The following is a 16959-nucleotide window of genomic DNA, read 5'->3' on the forward strand; positions in this document are numbered from 1 at the left end:
CTGAACAGATCGAGTTGCATTGCGTTCGACAGGCTTGCTACTCCCCTGAGAGCGTGATGGTGGCCAATGGCAGTAAAGGTGTTAACGGTCCTTTTGCCTCACTCCCCTCTTCTCTGAACACAGGACAAGCTACATAGCTAACTAGCCACAATCTGTCTTCAAAGCTGCATCAGCTTATTTCCCGGCTACCTGTGACCACATTAGGCCCAACTGTGGTGTTTAACAACAATCACAATTGACCACAAAAAAAGTGATGCCAGTTCTTCTCGTATGTTATGTCTTTGAATGCAGTGTGTGGGGGGTGGCGAGGGAGGGCTAGATTTCCCCGCTCACCAGCTGATCAGTGAGCCTCCCACCAGGTGGGGATCCAGACAGGAGATGATTGAGACAGTGCTGGAGCAGGAGCGAGCCAAACACTGAAAACAATTGGAGGTAAAATCAGAAAGGGTATTTATCACCGGTGGGAATATTGTGTGCATCTTGACCGGGTGACGACAATACCTATTGACGCAGCAACCACTGTAAGTTATATTCTTGTTTAATTAGACTTCTCTGTTTCATTTATTCTACTCTGTATAATTGTTCTGTAGTTATTGTAGCTAAAACGGCGCTTTTGAGATATTTTAAATCTCAGATCTGCTCATGTGAACCTGTTACACAGTCTCAGTAGGCACTCAAGCCTGCATTACAATAGGCAGGGCCTCTCAGCTGATTGCGTGAAGTATACAACAGCGTGAATTAGTCATCTTCCAGCTAAAAAGCATTCAAATACTGTCGCCCATCAGCTGTAGAGAGTTAACTAATTAGAGGGGCGTGGCCCCACAGCTGTGAGAACTCAGCTATCAGGCGTCCATTTTAGGTAGCTCTTTCCTGGAGCGTCAGCTTCAGCGTCAGACAGACAAAGACATTGGAGTCCTGCTGGAGTAAGACTGACAAAGACATTGGAGTCCTGCTGGAGTCACGAGGGAGGCCAAGAGGAGGCAAATCCTACTCTGATTGAGCTAATTACCGCATGGTGTCTTATTTTATTTTATTTAGCTTTCTAGCCCCTCATGCTATAATCATGTGTATTTTCTCCATTCCTGTTCATGTGTCTTCTCGCAATTATCACTGGCCCAGTGTATCTCCTAATCGCTATAACCAGCCTGCTCACGTCTATCCCACATGCTCCACTGAGATCCAACATCTAGTTTCAGGCGGCCTGTGGAACTGCCAGTCAGCTGTTCCTAAGGCTGACTTCATCTCTGGCTACGCCTCCCTGCAGTCTCTGGATTTCCTTGCTCTCACTGAGACCTGGATTACTACATCCAACACATCCACCCCAGCAGCTCTCTCCACAGCATATTCCTTCTCCCATACACCCAGACCCACTGGTAGAGGAGGTGGCACTGGTCTCCTGCTCTCTCCCAAATGGAGCTTTTCCCTCTTCAAGCTACCCAACTTCACTCCTTCCACCTTTGAATTCCATGCCGTCACAGTAACCCATCCTATACAATTAACCATTGTTGTTCTCCACCGTCCACCTTGGGGGACTTCTTGGAGGAATTGAATAATCTCCTCTCACACATCCCTGAAACTGGCCCTCCCGCTGTACTTCTCGGAGACTTCAACCTCCAGACAGGGAAGATAGACGAACTAACATCTCTGTTAACCGCCTTTGCTTTCTCACTGTCTCCGTCCCCACCAACTCATAAAGCTGGCAATGTCCTTGATCTCATATTCTCAAGGAACTGCTCTACTTCTAACCTCTCTGTAAACCCGCTCCACACCTCCGATCACTTCTTAATTTCATTCTCTCTACCCCTTTCCAAACATAACAAACTAATCTCTTCTCATCCTGCACCTGTCCACCGTAACCTGGCAAAGGTAGAGGGGGAGAGGGAACCTCCCCCTCTACCTTTGCCTCAGCGGTGCTCTCAGCCCTCCCTTCCTCTGACTTGTTCCAACTCCTGCCTCCAAACTCTCCTCTCTACTCTCTCACTCTCTCTGTCCTCTCACATCTCGGCAGGCTCGTCAGTCCCCTCCTGCTCCATGGCTAAATGACGGACTGCGTGCTAATAGAACCGTCCTTCGGGCAGCAGAGCGGAAACGGTGGAAATCCAAACACCGCGACGACCTCCTAACCTATCAGGCTCTCCTCTCCTCTTTCTCTGCTTCGATCTCTCAGGCAAAAAGCACTTTCTTTCAAGATAAGATCCAATCTTCCTATTCCAATCCCAAAAACTATTTTCCATCTTCTCCACCCTCGTGGACCCTCCCAAAGCCCCTCCCCCGCTCTTCTTTTTCTGACTCACCTCTACTCACCGCTGGGTCACCAGACCCTCCTTTCACCCACACACTAACCTCCTTTTCCCCTCTCTCTCCAAGTGAGGTTCTTACCCTCATTACCTCCTGTCCTCTGGACCCTATCCCTTCAAACCTCCTTCAGACTATCGCTCCTGATATTCTACCGTTTCTCACCCATTTCATCAACACTTCTCTAACTTCTGGTCACTTTCAAAACAGTCTCAAGGAGGCAAGAGTAAACCCTCTCCTAAAGAAACCCACTCTCAACCCGTCAGATGTTATAAACTACAGGCCTGTCTCTCTACTCCCGTTCCTGTCTAAAACACTTGAACGCGCTGTCTTTAAACGACTCTCCTGTTATCTCCATCAGAAGAACCTTCTGGATCCGCACCAGTCTGGTTTCAAGGCAGGTCACTCCACATAAACTGCTCTCATTGCTGTCACTGAGGAACTGCACACTGCTAAAGCAGCATCCCTCTCCTCTGTCATCATCCTGTTGGACCTGTCTGCTGCATTCGACACGGTGAACCATCAGATCCTCCTTCACACTCTCCAAGAACTTGGAGTTTCAGGCTCTGCACTTTCCCTCCTCACCTCATACCTCAAAGACCGTACCTACAGGGTAACTTGGAGAGGGTCCGAGTCCGACCCTTGTGAATTAACTACAGGGGTCCCTCAGGGCTCTGTTCTTGGTCCCCTCCTCTTCTCCCTGTACACAAACTCGCTCGGATCTGTCATTAGCCCGCATGGTTTTTCATACCACTGCTACGCTAACGACACCCAATTAATTCTGTCCTTTCCCCGCTCAGAGACCCGGGTCGTCGCACGCATCTCTGCTTGTCTAGCTGACATCTCTCAGTGGATGTCCGCTCATCATCTCAAGCTCAACCTTGACAAAACTGAAGTGCTTTTCCTTCTGGGAAAAGATTGTCCCACTCCTGACTATCAACATCGGCACCTCTGTTGTTTCTCCGACCCAGACTGCAAGGAATCTGGGTGTGACCCTAGATAACAACCTGTCCTTCACTGCAAACATCGCTGCTACAACCCGTTGCTGCAGATACACGCTTTACAACATCAGGAAGATACGTCCCCAGCTGACCTAGAAAGCGACGCAGCTTCTGGTCCAGGCTCTCGTCATCTCACGCCTAGACTACTGCAACTCCCTCCTGGCTGGTCTACCTGCATGTGCCATCCGACCTCTGCAGCTCATCCAGAATGCAGCGGCTCGTCTGGTCTTCAACCTTCCTAAATTTTCCCAGACCACTCCGCTCCCTCCACTGGCTTCCGGTAACTGCTAGAATTCACTTCAAGACACTGGTACTTGCATACCATGCTGCGAATGGATCTGGCCCTTCCTACATTAAGGACATGGTTAAACTGTACACCCCAGCACGTGCACTCCGCTCTGCATCAGCCAAACGACTCGCTGCACCCTCGCTGCGAGGGGGACCCAAGTTCACATCAGCAAAAAACACGTGGGTTTGCTATCCTGGCTCCAAAATGGTGGAATGAGCTCCCCATTGACATCAGGACAGCAGAAAGCCTGCACATCTTCCGGAGCAGACTGAAAACTCATCTCTTTCGACTCCACCTTGAGCAATATAATTACTAACAAAGAACTGCTAACAGAGAACTTATAATAAAGGACTGGCTTATCTATAGCCAGTTGAGTAGCACTTGAAATGCTTGGCTCTCTGAAACCTGATGTACTTATATGATTCTGTTTTCTTCAAGGTTGTGTCTTCCTGGTCGAATGTACTTATTGTAAGTCACTTTGGATAAAAGCGTCAGCTAAATGTAATATAATGTAATGAATGAATGAATGAATGAATGAATCTCTCAAGCCAGGAGCTGTGGACAGGCTTGTGCTTTTGGAACAAAACCTCTATACAGACACAGGTACAGTACACAGAACACACACAGAGAGTGTGTGAGTGTTATTGTTCTGCACAGCGGTGAGTGGCGGTGACAGCCTGGCCCTCTGTGCTTCACACACTTTTTCTTCAACCGCTTTTAAATGACTTGTTGTCATGCACAAAAACCACACATGAATTTAGGTTGTTTTGAAATGTCGTATGCCTATTGAAAGCACCTATTGTTGCCTTGCTCTGTATTTGAAATGGTCTTTGTTGAGCCGGAGCTTTATATAAGTGGCCACAGCATGAAGGCTCACATCACACATACAGCATGCCATTATATGATCATTCAACGCCTTTAAAAACCTATGTGTGCAATTGTGTGGTTTGAATAAATGCTGTTTTCAATTGTACTCGGCTGCGATTTTCCTTTTCTTGCAAGAGTGCTCAAAATGGTTCCATTAAAAACACCAATGAATAAAAAGAGACATTTAAATACAGACATCGTTGTAGAGACCACTAGATGATCACACTGATGTGTTTTTATGCAAAGATTTGCCTAAAAATACTAACATTAAACTAACATAAAAATATTGAGATATATTTTGTAATAAAGCCTCAAACTATTGCATCAATAATCAATAATGTAAAAGAAGTAGACATCACAAGGTTTTGAACATGACATTTAGAGCATTAATAGGGCAGCATTCAATTATTTTATATATTAAGACATATGTAGTCTAACTGAGGAGGATTTCATAAGACAACCACATAAATACTTTTTAAGGATAGAAGAAAAAAACATGCATGTCCTACTTTTAGGAAACATCAGCACAAGTTGTTGTTCAATGCAGTCAAACAAATTCGATGCTGTGTTAAATCTGACTGGGTGGTGACAATCGTTCCTCCACACTCAGACTGATTGTAACAGAGGTATAAATACACCCAGTAAGTATATTACGGATCAGATCATGCCCTGAGGTGGAGACAGGTGGTAGTGACGGTGTCAGACAGGTGACGGGGCAGCGAGGACAGTGCCACACTTGTCAAAAATGTAATGTGAAAAGTTAAGCAAGAGGAAGTGTTCACTGTTTTTTTTTGGCCATAAATAAACCTGGGAGAGAGAGATGCATATTGCATTTCCCTCAACTAAATCCTATCTTGACACCAGCTGGACACTGGGTTCAATATCCGGGAGTCTTTTTGTGTCCTTCTGTTTGTCCTCATCATTATTAGTCTGTAGGGACTTGGCTTGGGAACCGAAGGGTCACCAGTTCAAGTCCCCGAACACACCAAAGTAGTGTGGTCTGGAGAGGTGGCCGTTCACCTCCTGGGCCCTGCTGTGGTGCCCTTGAGCAAGGCACCAGACCCCCCCCCCCACTGCTCCCTGGGTGCTGTGCCATAGCTGTTAAAGGTCGAACTTCACTGTGGGTGTTGTGTAAAGTTCTGGTTGACTTAAACTCCCATTTTAGATGGTTAAACATAAAATACATGATCAAGGATTACAAGGACAGTTGACACAAGAATAATACTAATGTAATAGCTGAAACAAATGAACACTACGCTCCACTCTTGAACAACATAACAGGTACGGTATTTTTCAATGAAGATACATGTTTCTTTTAACTGCTGCCCTTTTGTGCCTGGAATTCGGATGATCTTTATGTATGAACATGTGCAACAAGAGCTCACCTGGGAACAAACTGAATTCAAAATTAAAATGCCTAAAATACATTTTCATAAATGAATAAACAATAATTACATTTTTTAGGAGAGTTTAGGAAATAAATGGAACCTGCATCTACACCAAAGGTCAGTTTGGGTATGTGTATTGTTGTGCCCTATACCAATTCAAACACACACAACACCAGCTCCGTGCTATAACCTTTGTAATCTATTTTCCCCAGGCAGCCGTCCCAAGATTGGATGTACAGTAATACACAGCTATGCTCCCAGTGTGTGTTTGTGTGTGTGTGTAAAGAGTGACTACACTTCCTCTGGTCCACACAGCAGGGCTGGCTTGGTACAGCTGCCCTGCGGCATGATGAAGGGCGGATGAGTGCAAATGAGACATTTGTGATATTGGGCTATATAAATAAACATTGATTGATTGATGATGAGTGCGCGGCTTTCGAAAAGCAAACCAGCATCTCAATGCAAAGCTAAAGGTCTCGGGAATGTGTGTGTGAAGCAGCGGGGAATGTGATCGGCTCAATGGGCAGCATCCCTTAACAAGGCTTAATAACCAGGTGAACAATGTCTCACACACAAAAACTCACACACGAGCCAACGGGCGAAATTCATTTCTGGAGTCGTATTAGTGGCTTCTTGTTTGCCTCTTGACATTCACGAAGCAAAAAGCAGCTCTGCTTCTATAAAAGTCTCCTTTGCTGCTGCCCCCTCAAATCCATATTTTACCTCTTTTTCTCTCTGAGTCACTATCCATCCGGGAATATAATTCTAATAGCCCTCTCAAAACTATACTTTGAATTTGAGTTGATGCAACAGGTGCAGTGCGTGGCCCCTTAAACTACACGTTCAAGCACAGCCTTAGTACTTAGAATACATTCATGTCGAGACAGAGCTTCGGTGTTCAGTTCACGGCGAGTTGATTCGTGAGTGGATCACCCCATTTTGTCTGATTCTGTTTGTAATTATGAGTAAATCCAATATGGCTCTTGGATGCTTGAAGCTGTGTTTTTAGGTTGAGTTTGGAAGGCTTGTTTCTATCCCCTTGTGCCACACTAATCTTACGTTTTAGTTGCTGAAGGGAAGACAAGTTCAGATTCTGGTCAAAGAAACCAACTCTTTGTCACCTTAATCTAATTAGTACTCCATCAATGCTTTGTGCAATGCAAGCTTTATTCGCTGTTTTCACTTTGTTATGTTAACTTTTTCAGCTATATAAAGACAGTGAGGCAGATATATTTTCTAGAATGTTCTTTTGATATGTGTCTCACTTGAATTTACTAACACAATACTTTCCTCTTTCTCTTATCCCATATCCTTTGAAAAATAATATTGCCCTTTCTCTGATTAGTGAGGTACACAGTCTGTGGTATTGGCATGCTACCGGAATAGATGGTGCCAATATTATCCTTTTTTATTAAAAGTCTGATATTTTTGATGGAGGTTCATGTTGGTGAATTATTTGTATTTTTATAATATTTATTTGTATATCAGATCCAGGGTGGATTACACTCAATTCTCAAAGGAAACATAAAGGATCAGGGAGTGGTTTTGTGTTAATATTTGTGCATGCTTCTTCGGTGATACTAGGCTATCTTTGGCTCTTTACTTGCTGTACCAAATGTACATTTCACCTATGGACGAACAAAGGGATTCTGATTCTCATATAGGATAATGCTCTTGATTAAAACAGGATGTTTGACTGTCAGTATCTAGAAATGGTTAAAAACAACCCCCAAACTTATTTTCATTAGAAAACAAAGGCGAGTTGTTAAATGATTCAATTTTGGTCTGCCTTCATACCAACATTTCGGGTGTGTACTTTGTGTTTTTCTCCAAATAAAGTTGTGTAGATATTCCCTGTAAGCAGCTGATCCCCTTTTCTTTTGTCCAGTTAGCATCTGCTCCAAAGTCTAATACCCACGATAATTATATGAGTCCTAGTTTCACTGCATTTCTAGTGAAATGTTGATTGTCCTGTCACCAGCTGTGTCTTCCATGTGTGATTAGTCCTGTGTATATATCCCTGTCTTTCCTAATGTTCTTGAAACATTGATTTCATAGTTTTTGAAATCAATGTTTCCCCTGTGTAGTTCGGTTTGCCATCGAAAGTCAATGGTTTCTTGAACGTGTTTTTGGTTAAAAGCCTGAAATAAGCCACGTGAGGTAGTTTGTTTAGGATTACGTTAGTTTTGTATTTCTGCCAATTGCATTTACCCTTCAAAAAAGTGGGATTGATATGTGGAGATTATACTGCTGACGGAAAGTGTTATAAATGTGTGTTGGCCACAAATCTTATTTTCTGCAATATAAAGAAATCCAATAGGGAAATCCAATAGCTTTTTGTCAAGGGAGGCCCTGTGATGCTAACTTCCGGGTCGTCCTACAACAATTCTTAATAACTGCACCACTCTAAAGCAACCAGGCGTGTTTTTCTTTAGGAGTACCTGGGTCACACGCAAGCAGGCACGTGCACACATAGACATCAAAGTGGGCTTTAGCCCCTGCCCTCGTTCTTCCTCCAGAGAAAGTGCCCTTTTTATGGGGTGCTTTTTTTTCCATATTTTTTTCTCCAATAAATGAATATATATCTACTGCTGTTTGCACACAGTTTCCCTTTCCAAAAACATATTGATTGAATACAAAATAAAAATATCAGGTCGGAAATTAGACTGTGAAGTTCCAATGCTCTCTACCCTCCCTCCCTCCCTCCCTCCCTCCATGTCTCGCGCACAGCAGTGAGGACAGACATCGGCAGGCACTTCAGACAGACAGGTAGCAGCAGCTCCCACCTTAAAGTCCCATGTTATGAAACCTTGTCCGTGAGGGTGCTGCACTATATAATGATGACCTCTGCCATGCTGCACAAGACAAGTGCAGACTCAGGAAGGAGAGAGCAACCACCAAACAGGTCCAACCCAAACCCTCCACCACTACATTCCCATGTCCACATTGCACAAGAATAATCGGGTCCAGCATCGGCCTCTACGCCCACCTGAAGACCCACCAGGAAGGAGGACAGTCATACTCGACTACGAGTGACAGCCGATGATGATTAAGCTCCAGCTGATGGATTTTTTTTTCATGCAGTAGGTGAACCTTGAAACAAGTTAATTAAAGCTCTACATTTGTACAGCCTCACTCTAATTACACTCTGCGCAGTGACAACTCAACCTGAACGCCACAAACACATTAGCTCCTTCGGATCCAACCACACACACTGGCTGGCTCTCAGATGCACACAGACACCAACGGAAGCTACAGAGATAATTCAGAATGATTGCAGACCCATTTATTACACACACACACACACACCCACCTACCCACACACACACACACACACACACACGCACGCACACGCACACGCACACGCACACGCACACGCACACGCACACGCACACACACACGCACACACACAGGCTCTCCAGGCGGACCTCCCTCCCACACACATTACTTTGGCAGTGATGGAACTACCAGCATCTCTCCCAGGAGAGGCCGAATGCAAGAAAATAAGTAGCGAGAGAGACAAGGAGGCGTTAGTCTCTCAGATTAAAACAGTAAATAAACCAAGACAATGTGTTCTCCGTTACAACAAGTTGGATTGTCTTCAAACTTTAACAATATTGCTACAGCAACAGAAGAAAATGACTGAATATTCCGAGAGCTAGAGATGTAAACCTGCCGAAGCTCAGTTTCCACACCGAAATCCATTCATAACAGAACTACACAACTTCAAAATGCAAAGGAGACTCTGGGAATTGAACCGGAAATGGATTTTTGTCTACAAACATTCGGTAGACGTCAGTACAATTCAGAGGGAATTTGAGAGGCGAAGTGCAGCGTATTTCTGTTTCTGCCTAACATATTGATGAACACATGCAAATCATATAAGGTTGTAACCTCCCGTAATAATATATATATAGTATAATATATATTACAAACAAGCGTAGATGCCACCTCTGAGAAATGTATAGCATTTCCTTCCTTCTTCACACAGATGAGCGCAAATATACGTTTTATTTCTTATTGTTAATTCCAATATACCGATGTCTGACGATAATCTGATATGGGAACAAAAATGAGACGTTGATTTTGAAATATTATTGCTTACTCCTAAAGGCCTGAGAAGCTTTGTCCCCGAGATATTTCTCAGATCTTTTATTGCACTACCTCCTTTTCTGAGCCCTCAGATCCTCTGCTGGTCCTTGTTGTTCCCAGGTCCAGACACATGCATACAGGTGATGGAGTCTTTGCAGACGGCTCTTACACTTTGGACGGAGCTGCTTTAGGAGACCTGGGGTCTTACTCTTCTTTTATATCATGTTCTTTATTAAAAAAAAAAACACTGGATTGCTTTTAAGTCATTATATTTATGTTTAAAATTTGACATTTTAGTTTTGAAGTTTCTCGAAAGGTTCTGTTTGAATACAGTTAATTACAATTATTATGTTATCTTCTCAAGATATATTCTCTCCAGGCTTGGTGACATGTTGGCTTCACTCACAACAAAGCTAGCTAGTTAGTGACATGCTGTAGCTGGTCAAGCTAACGCTAACACACCAGCTTCCCTGGAACATTCCAGCACTATTCAGTCAGAAGCTTCTTTTTATTTTCCCTGTACTGTATTGTTTATCCACTATAGCAATTTGTTCTGAGCATTGTGCATCATTTCATTCAATAAATAGTAATATGAGAGGAACTAAATAGTCTAGCAGGAAGGGCCCTCAGATTTTGCGATACCCCTACCCGAGGTAGAACAAATGACAACAATGATTGTTCTTATCTTTGGGGTCTCCCATTAATGAAATTGATTATTGTCCATTTTTATTTTGGGGGAAAAAAAATTTTTTTGGGTTGTTCTTTAGAACTACGCAAATCCCTGAAAAAGAGCCAAATTAGACCGGGCCGAATGTGGGAAAGGTGACAAAAAAGCCCATAACTTGAGAGTGACCTCTCTTATCCTCTTTAGATTTGCTGAGGTATGAACCAGGTGGCTGTCCTACATCACCAAATAGTCAGACAATTATTTAACTAAAAAAATACTGAATTATAGTCCTGTAAACCTAGCTTTAGTTTAGACCGAAATTGTACTTTTGGTGATAGGAACTAACTAACATTTCAGAGTGGCCTTTTATTGTGACCAGCCTAAAGCACACCTGTGCAATAATCATGCTGTCTAATCAGCATCTTGATATGCCACACCTGTGAGGTGGGATGGATTATCTCGGCAAAGGACGGGTGGCGCAGTGGTCTGTGCATCCGATCATCAGATCAAGGGGGAGTGCTGGGGAACTCCAGTTTGAAACCCGCTCCCGCCGCCACTGCGTCAGGCCGGTGTGTCCTTGGGCAAGACCCTTCACCTGAACTTGCTCCTGTGGGTATTGTCCACAGTTTCTGACCATTGCATGTATGATGTGCAATGTGTGTATATGTAAAGCGCTTTGAGTCATTGATAATGCGCTATAATAAATGTAAGGAATTATTATTATTAAAGGAGAAGTGCTCACTATCACAGATTGTTTCAGATTTGTGAACAATATTTGAGAGAAATGGTTATTTTGTGTTTATAGAAAATGTTTTAGATCTTTGAGTTCATCTCATGAAAAATGGGAGCAAAAACAAAAGTGTTGCGTTTATATTTGTGTTCAGTGTAGCACACTTTAAAACAACGTCATCTCAAGGTGCTTCACAAAGCTATAAAGAGAAAATAATAAAACAAATAAAATAAAAAGATATCTAAGGAGCATATTGAATACAATATGGCAATATAAAAAAAGATGTAAAATTTAAAATAAATAAAGTAAAGGACAGTCAGTAAAATGTGGTGCGGTAGAGGTGGGTCTTGAACATGTATTTATCATGCACAATTTCACCATTTCAAATATGACCGCTCCTTCACAAGTAGTCTAGTAGTTCACAACCTTCTAATCCAGATACACCCACACAGCCCTATAGCAGATGAACTCAAGTATCAAGTGAATTGACTTTAAACTGGATCCTAACTTTCTTTTAGGAGTAGAGCTCCAGAGCTGAGATGAAACCTTTTCTATTTCCCATTCTTCTTTATCCTGCCACACTAAATCCTTCCATTATTCACCTCACCTAATAAAGGTCTTGAACTTTAATAAGTCAAGGCTGCCCTCAGGCAAATCAGCTTGAAGTCTATCAAGTATTGTCAAAGGAAATGGATGTAGTCTGAGGTAATGCTAAAAGGCAAACATATAATGTATGCACTGTTTGTGATGCGGTTTCTCAAGACTGGGAAGATTCAGGTCTACAGAACTCTAACTCATGTGTCCTTACAATCAGGACCAATACCTGCTGATAACGAAAGGTCAATAATCAGACTTTGTATTCTCATCTTAGTAAAAGTAGTCTGAATGTAGAATACAACTATGGCTACAAGCCTACCATAAGCAGCATACCTCACATTGGATCCCTACACTTTATTTATTTGGCACCATCGCCTGTGCTCGTGCTTAGCGCAACCTAAGGCGATTCTGGTTGGTTTAATGAAATACAGAAAAGTACACATTTAACAGGTTAATAATATATATTTTTTTCTTTTCAGGGTTCTAGATTCAATATCCAGAAATACCCGAAAAATACACCTATTGGAAAATTGTGTGTAGGCGCTAGAAAAGCAATTACAGGAAAATGACTTGCACTGGACATCAAATAAGTCACTGGTATAATATGAAATATGAAATCTTTGTAATACAGATCATCCTTTCCTCAATGGCTCCCTACTTTATTTTCTTTCTGTTAAAACACATTTGATTGTAGATTTTATTTGAAATGTTTCTGATTGTTTGTGCTCTGGTGTCCAGTCATTGGACTGGAAAGAACCTTAAAAGATGGATCACAGTATAGAATGGTCAATTGTGAAAACTGTAATATAAATAATATGTAATTTAAAATACAAAATTATACATACATAAAAAAAAGCCTTTTTCCCAGAATACTGGAATGCTAATACAGTTGTGGTAAAAAATGTACACTTGTAAAGAATATGTATGCCATGGCAGTTTTATGTTTCCAATTATTTTTACAACTATTGTTTTTCTGTGATAGAGTGATTGGAGCACATCATTCTTTGTCACAAAACATGTGTTATGGATTTATTATGGGTCTTCTGAAAATGTGATCAAATCTGCAGGGTCAAAAATATACATACAGTAATGCTACTATCGGTTTACATGTCCCTCGGCCATTTTCACCTCAATGAGGCGCTTCTGGCAAGACTCTGGTTGAAACTTTGATCAATCCTTTTCTTCAGCACTGTCCACATGCAATCCAATCACAGATAGTTGTAGAAATGATTGGAAACTCAAGACTGCCATGGCATACATATTCTTTACAAGTGTATGTACATGTTGACCACACATGTCTCCACCACTGACACATAGCTGATAAGAAAGGTCAGGTTTTGTATATTTGTATGTTATGAAGCTAGAGACGTCTCCTACCTAGGGCCATGAAGTCCTCCGGGTCCCAGGCCTGCAGCTGGGCGAGGGGGCCGCTGTACAGCAGCAGTCCATCTGCCACGTCCGTGATGAACTCCAGCGACACGTGGCTCTCGAAACAAGGCATCATGGGAGGAAACCAAGCATAGCCGTTGCCATGGAAACTGTGTTTGTTCTGCTGGCACTCAGGCCCTTCGAACTGAGCCGGGCATTGGCACCTAGGGGAAAGGAGGAAATCAAAAGCCAAGATTACATGAATTAGTGAGTGCAAGAAAAAGACGTCTTGGAGCTTCTTTGTGCAGTGCCTTGACAATTGTTCTTCTCGACAATTACTTGCTCTATTCTGATTCCAATCGCCCTCCCCCTTTTTGAATCACTTACTGAATTCTTTCAACTATTTGTTTTCTGCACTCAGTCTCTCTAAGTCTAGTTGTTTTCTCCTCAAAGACAGCCTTCCCCTACGGCTATCTCGCTCTCACTCCATCTGCTCCACTCATGCAGATGTTCTCATTAGTGGAAAAACCAAAGGGAGAATCTGTAAATCACTTGGAAACTCTTCTCGATGCATTTCCACACATCCAAGTACTCATTTGTCTCATCACATGCTTTGAAACATTCTTCTTTTTTTCCAATCCATCTCTTGTTTCTAGGGGTCTCCATGCATTGTGATCTTTACTCCATTCAGCTCACCCATTCAAATACATACGAAGACTATTGCTTCATATCCCATGCCACATTTTGAATAAGCAAAAGGGATATTTCCATAAACAAAGCTCACAAACCTTTTGAAATGTCAAACTGTGGCAACACTGTAGTTGCATCCAACTCGGTTTGAATTGTAAGTGTAAGATACAGCAATCGTATAGTGATAGTAACTATGATTGTGAAGAACTGACACATTGTTATCTCTGCCCGCATGTGTTGTAATGCCAGGAAAAGCAGAACTGCATTTGCTGAGGCCTTTTAGTTTTTTAAAGTTTTCCCCGTGTGTTATATAGGTTTTTGTGCATGTAAATGGTCTACAAAGGCTAAAATCCCTCTGTTCCCTCAAGAGGGGTTTACCGTACTATAGTGACATCACTATGTAATACTTGCCCTTCCATTGGCTAGCGCTCCAACACATTTGACATGATATGGTAAGGGGCGGGACTAACCGACACATTTGTAAGCGGTTGACCAATCACAACAGATCTGGCCAGCTAACCAATCAGAGCAGACTGGGCTCTGGTTTCAGACAGAGGGTGAAAAGAGGTGCTGCAGCACAGGCAGTATGAGAACAATAAAGAGCTGTTCGAACCATTGGGCAAGTTAACATGTCACAGTAGAGACACAATACCAGTGGCGAGCGGTCAGGGCCCTCTAGGCCCTCTGTGAGGGCCTAAGATATTCTAAAAAATAATATTTAAAAACATTTAAAAAATATATCTTTTTTTTAAATATATATTTTTTAAATATTATTTTTGTTATATTTTTCATTAGTTTTACCGAAAAAACTTGATTTAATTGTATTTAAAATAACATTTCCAAAGAAATAAATCCTTCGAATCTGCCTGTTCAGTTTCTGTTTGAATGTGAAGGGTTAGCTTAACCGTTACATGAAAAAAGCTCGTCTGGCCCTCTCTGCGATTCACAGAGGGCCCGCTATAGTAAACTCAACGAGAGAGTAATGTCAAGTGACAGTCCAATTGACCAATCATATCTCCCCTCTAAATGGGAGGGCTTTATTATCGCGGACTTTATGACAGGTTCCGCCCGCTGCGCTGCCAAGTTTATGCATGTGATATATCAACGGGTCAAGCTAGGAATTAGATAATTAGCATACGTTCATTCACGATGGCTCACGTTAGTGATAGTGATGACATCGTTGCGAAACTACTAACTGAGTCTTTTTCAAGAATGAGTTACACGGATAAATTGGAGTTAATTACCAAAGGGCGACCAACACCACAGCTTATTTTGGTTCAAAAAACCAAACGGTTCGAGAGGCATTTTAATATCGGCAATTACGCCAGATACAACTGGATGACCGGATCAACCAGGGAACAAAAGCTGTACTGCTGGGATTGCTTGCTTTTTGGAGCGGACAGTGGGTCATGGGCCAAAGATTTATATTCTGATTTAGGAAGTTTATCCAAATCAGCACATCGCCATCAGAATGCTTCAGGTCACCTCAGAGCTAATATTCGGCTTAAAACATTTGGGGACACCAGGATAGAGCTCCAGCTGGATGAGCAACAACGCCGGGGTGTCATCATTCATAATGAAAAGGTGAAGAGGAACCGAGGAATTTTGAAACGCCTCATAAATTGTGTGGTGTACTTGGGCAAGCAGGAGTTGCCGTTCCGAGGTCACGATGAGAGTGTAACTTCATCAAACAAGGGGAATTACATAGAGTTGCTGGATTTAGTGGCAGAATATGACAGCGACCTGCACACACACCTCGCCACATCAACAGTCTTTACCGGCACATCTTCAAGGATTCAGAATGACCTGATCAGCGCTGTCGCAAGTGTAATGACGGATAGCATGAAAGAGTATTATTTACGTTAACGAGGTAAATAGGCTAAAAGAAAAACATGTTTTCCAAATGAACTACGCATCTCTTGAGTGACAATATGCCTGCGCTGCACCTCCAAGGTGCGCAATACATTATTGCGCAATCTATGTCTGTCTGTGTGTGTGCTGCGCGAGCCGAGATGATGTGTGTGTGCGTCGTCTTTTTTTTTAAGTTTGTAGCAAGTAGAAGGCTGTGTGTGTGTGTGTGTGTGTGTGTGTGTGTGTGTGTGTGTGTGTGTGTGTGTGTGTGTGTGTGTGTGTGTGTGTGTGTGTGTGTGTGTGTGTGTGTGTGTGTGTGTGTGTGTGTGTGTGTGTGTGTGTGTGTGTGTGTGTGTGTGTGTGTGTGTGTGTGTGTGTGTGTGTGTGGGTGCACACGCGTTAATTTGCGTATTGCACCCTGGGCCGCTGTTTTGATATTCCGCTGAAGAAGTATACTATAGGCTGTGACGTAATAACATTTTTTTTTTTCAAGGGAAGAGGGGGGTGGGGTCAGAGGGCCTAGGTAGAAAAGTCACGGCTCGCCACTGCACAATACTAATAACTGCCTGAAATGAGCGTAACATGTTCCCATTAAGATGCCTTTGTTATAGGCGCACACAGTATCCAGTACGGGTCTACAAATACTTAGTCTAACATGTGGTAACTGCACTACACATTACATCTGATGGGACATTTAGTTTTGTATTGATTTAAAGTCTGGGAGGCTTTCAGGTACATGTGATACTTTGATAAATGAATTCATGCTTACCATCTGCCGCCATATATTGTCATGTACTTATACGCATATGAATGGACAGGTTGCATTCAGAATATGGAAAAACACTCAATTCAAGCAGCCAGAAGAGAACCCCAGAGAGTTTGGACTTTTATGAAATAACTAGAATGACTCACTCACAGTTGTATGGCTCTGCCTGACATCGGTTTACTGTACATCAAAGCCTGCCCAGACTCCACATATGTAGAAGACACTTTCATGTATTTAATAAAATGGTATGAAATGCTTTTTTTTCTGGTGTAAATGGAAGCTATGATTATATTGAAATCTGATTTATGGGAACAATATCCTGTGAGAAACATGCTCTTTGGGGAAGAGGAATACAGAT

The 16959-nt window shown here is 42.5% G+C and overlaps 1 protein-coding gene across 1 annotated transcript in view; it reads right to left on the reverse strand.

The window, feature by feature from the left end:
* LOC117462450 (neural-cadherin-like) overlaps positions 1-16959 on the reverse strand; it is a 575403-nt gene that overhangs the window by 110544 nt on the left and 447900 nt on the right. The window contains 1 exon segment of the mRNA XM_034104697.2: positions 13304-13518. Coding sequence (XP_033960588.1) covers positions 13304-13518 — 215 coding nt within the window.

The sequence above is a fragment of the Pseudochaenichthys georgianus genome, chromosome 3 (genome assembly GCF_902827115.2).
Source record: "Pseudochaenichthys georgianus chromosome 3, fPseGeo1.2, whole genome shotgun sequence".
Classification (NCBI taxonomy): domain Eukaryota; kingdom Metazoa; phylum Chordata; class Actinopteri; order Perciformes; family Channichthyidae; genus Pseudochaenichthys; species Pseudochaenichthys georgianus.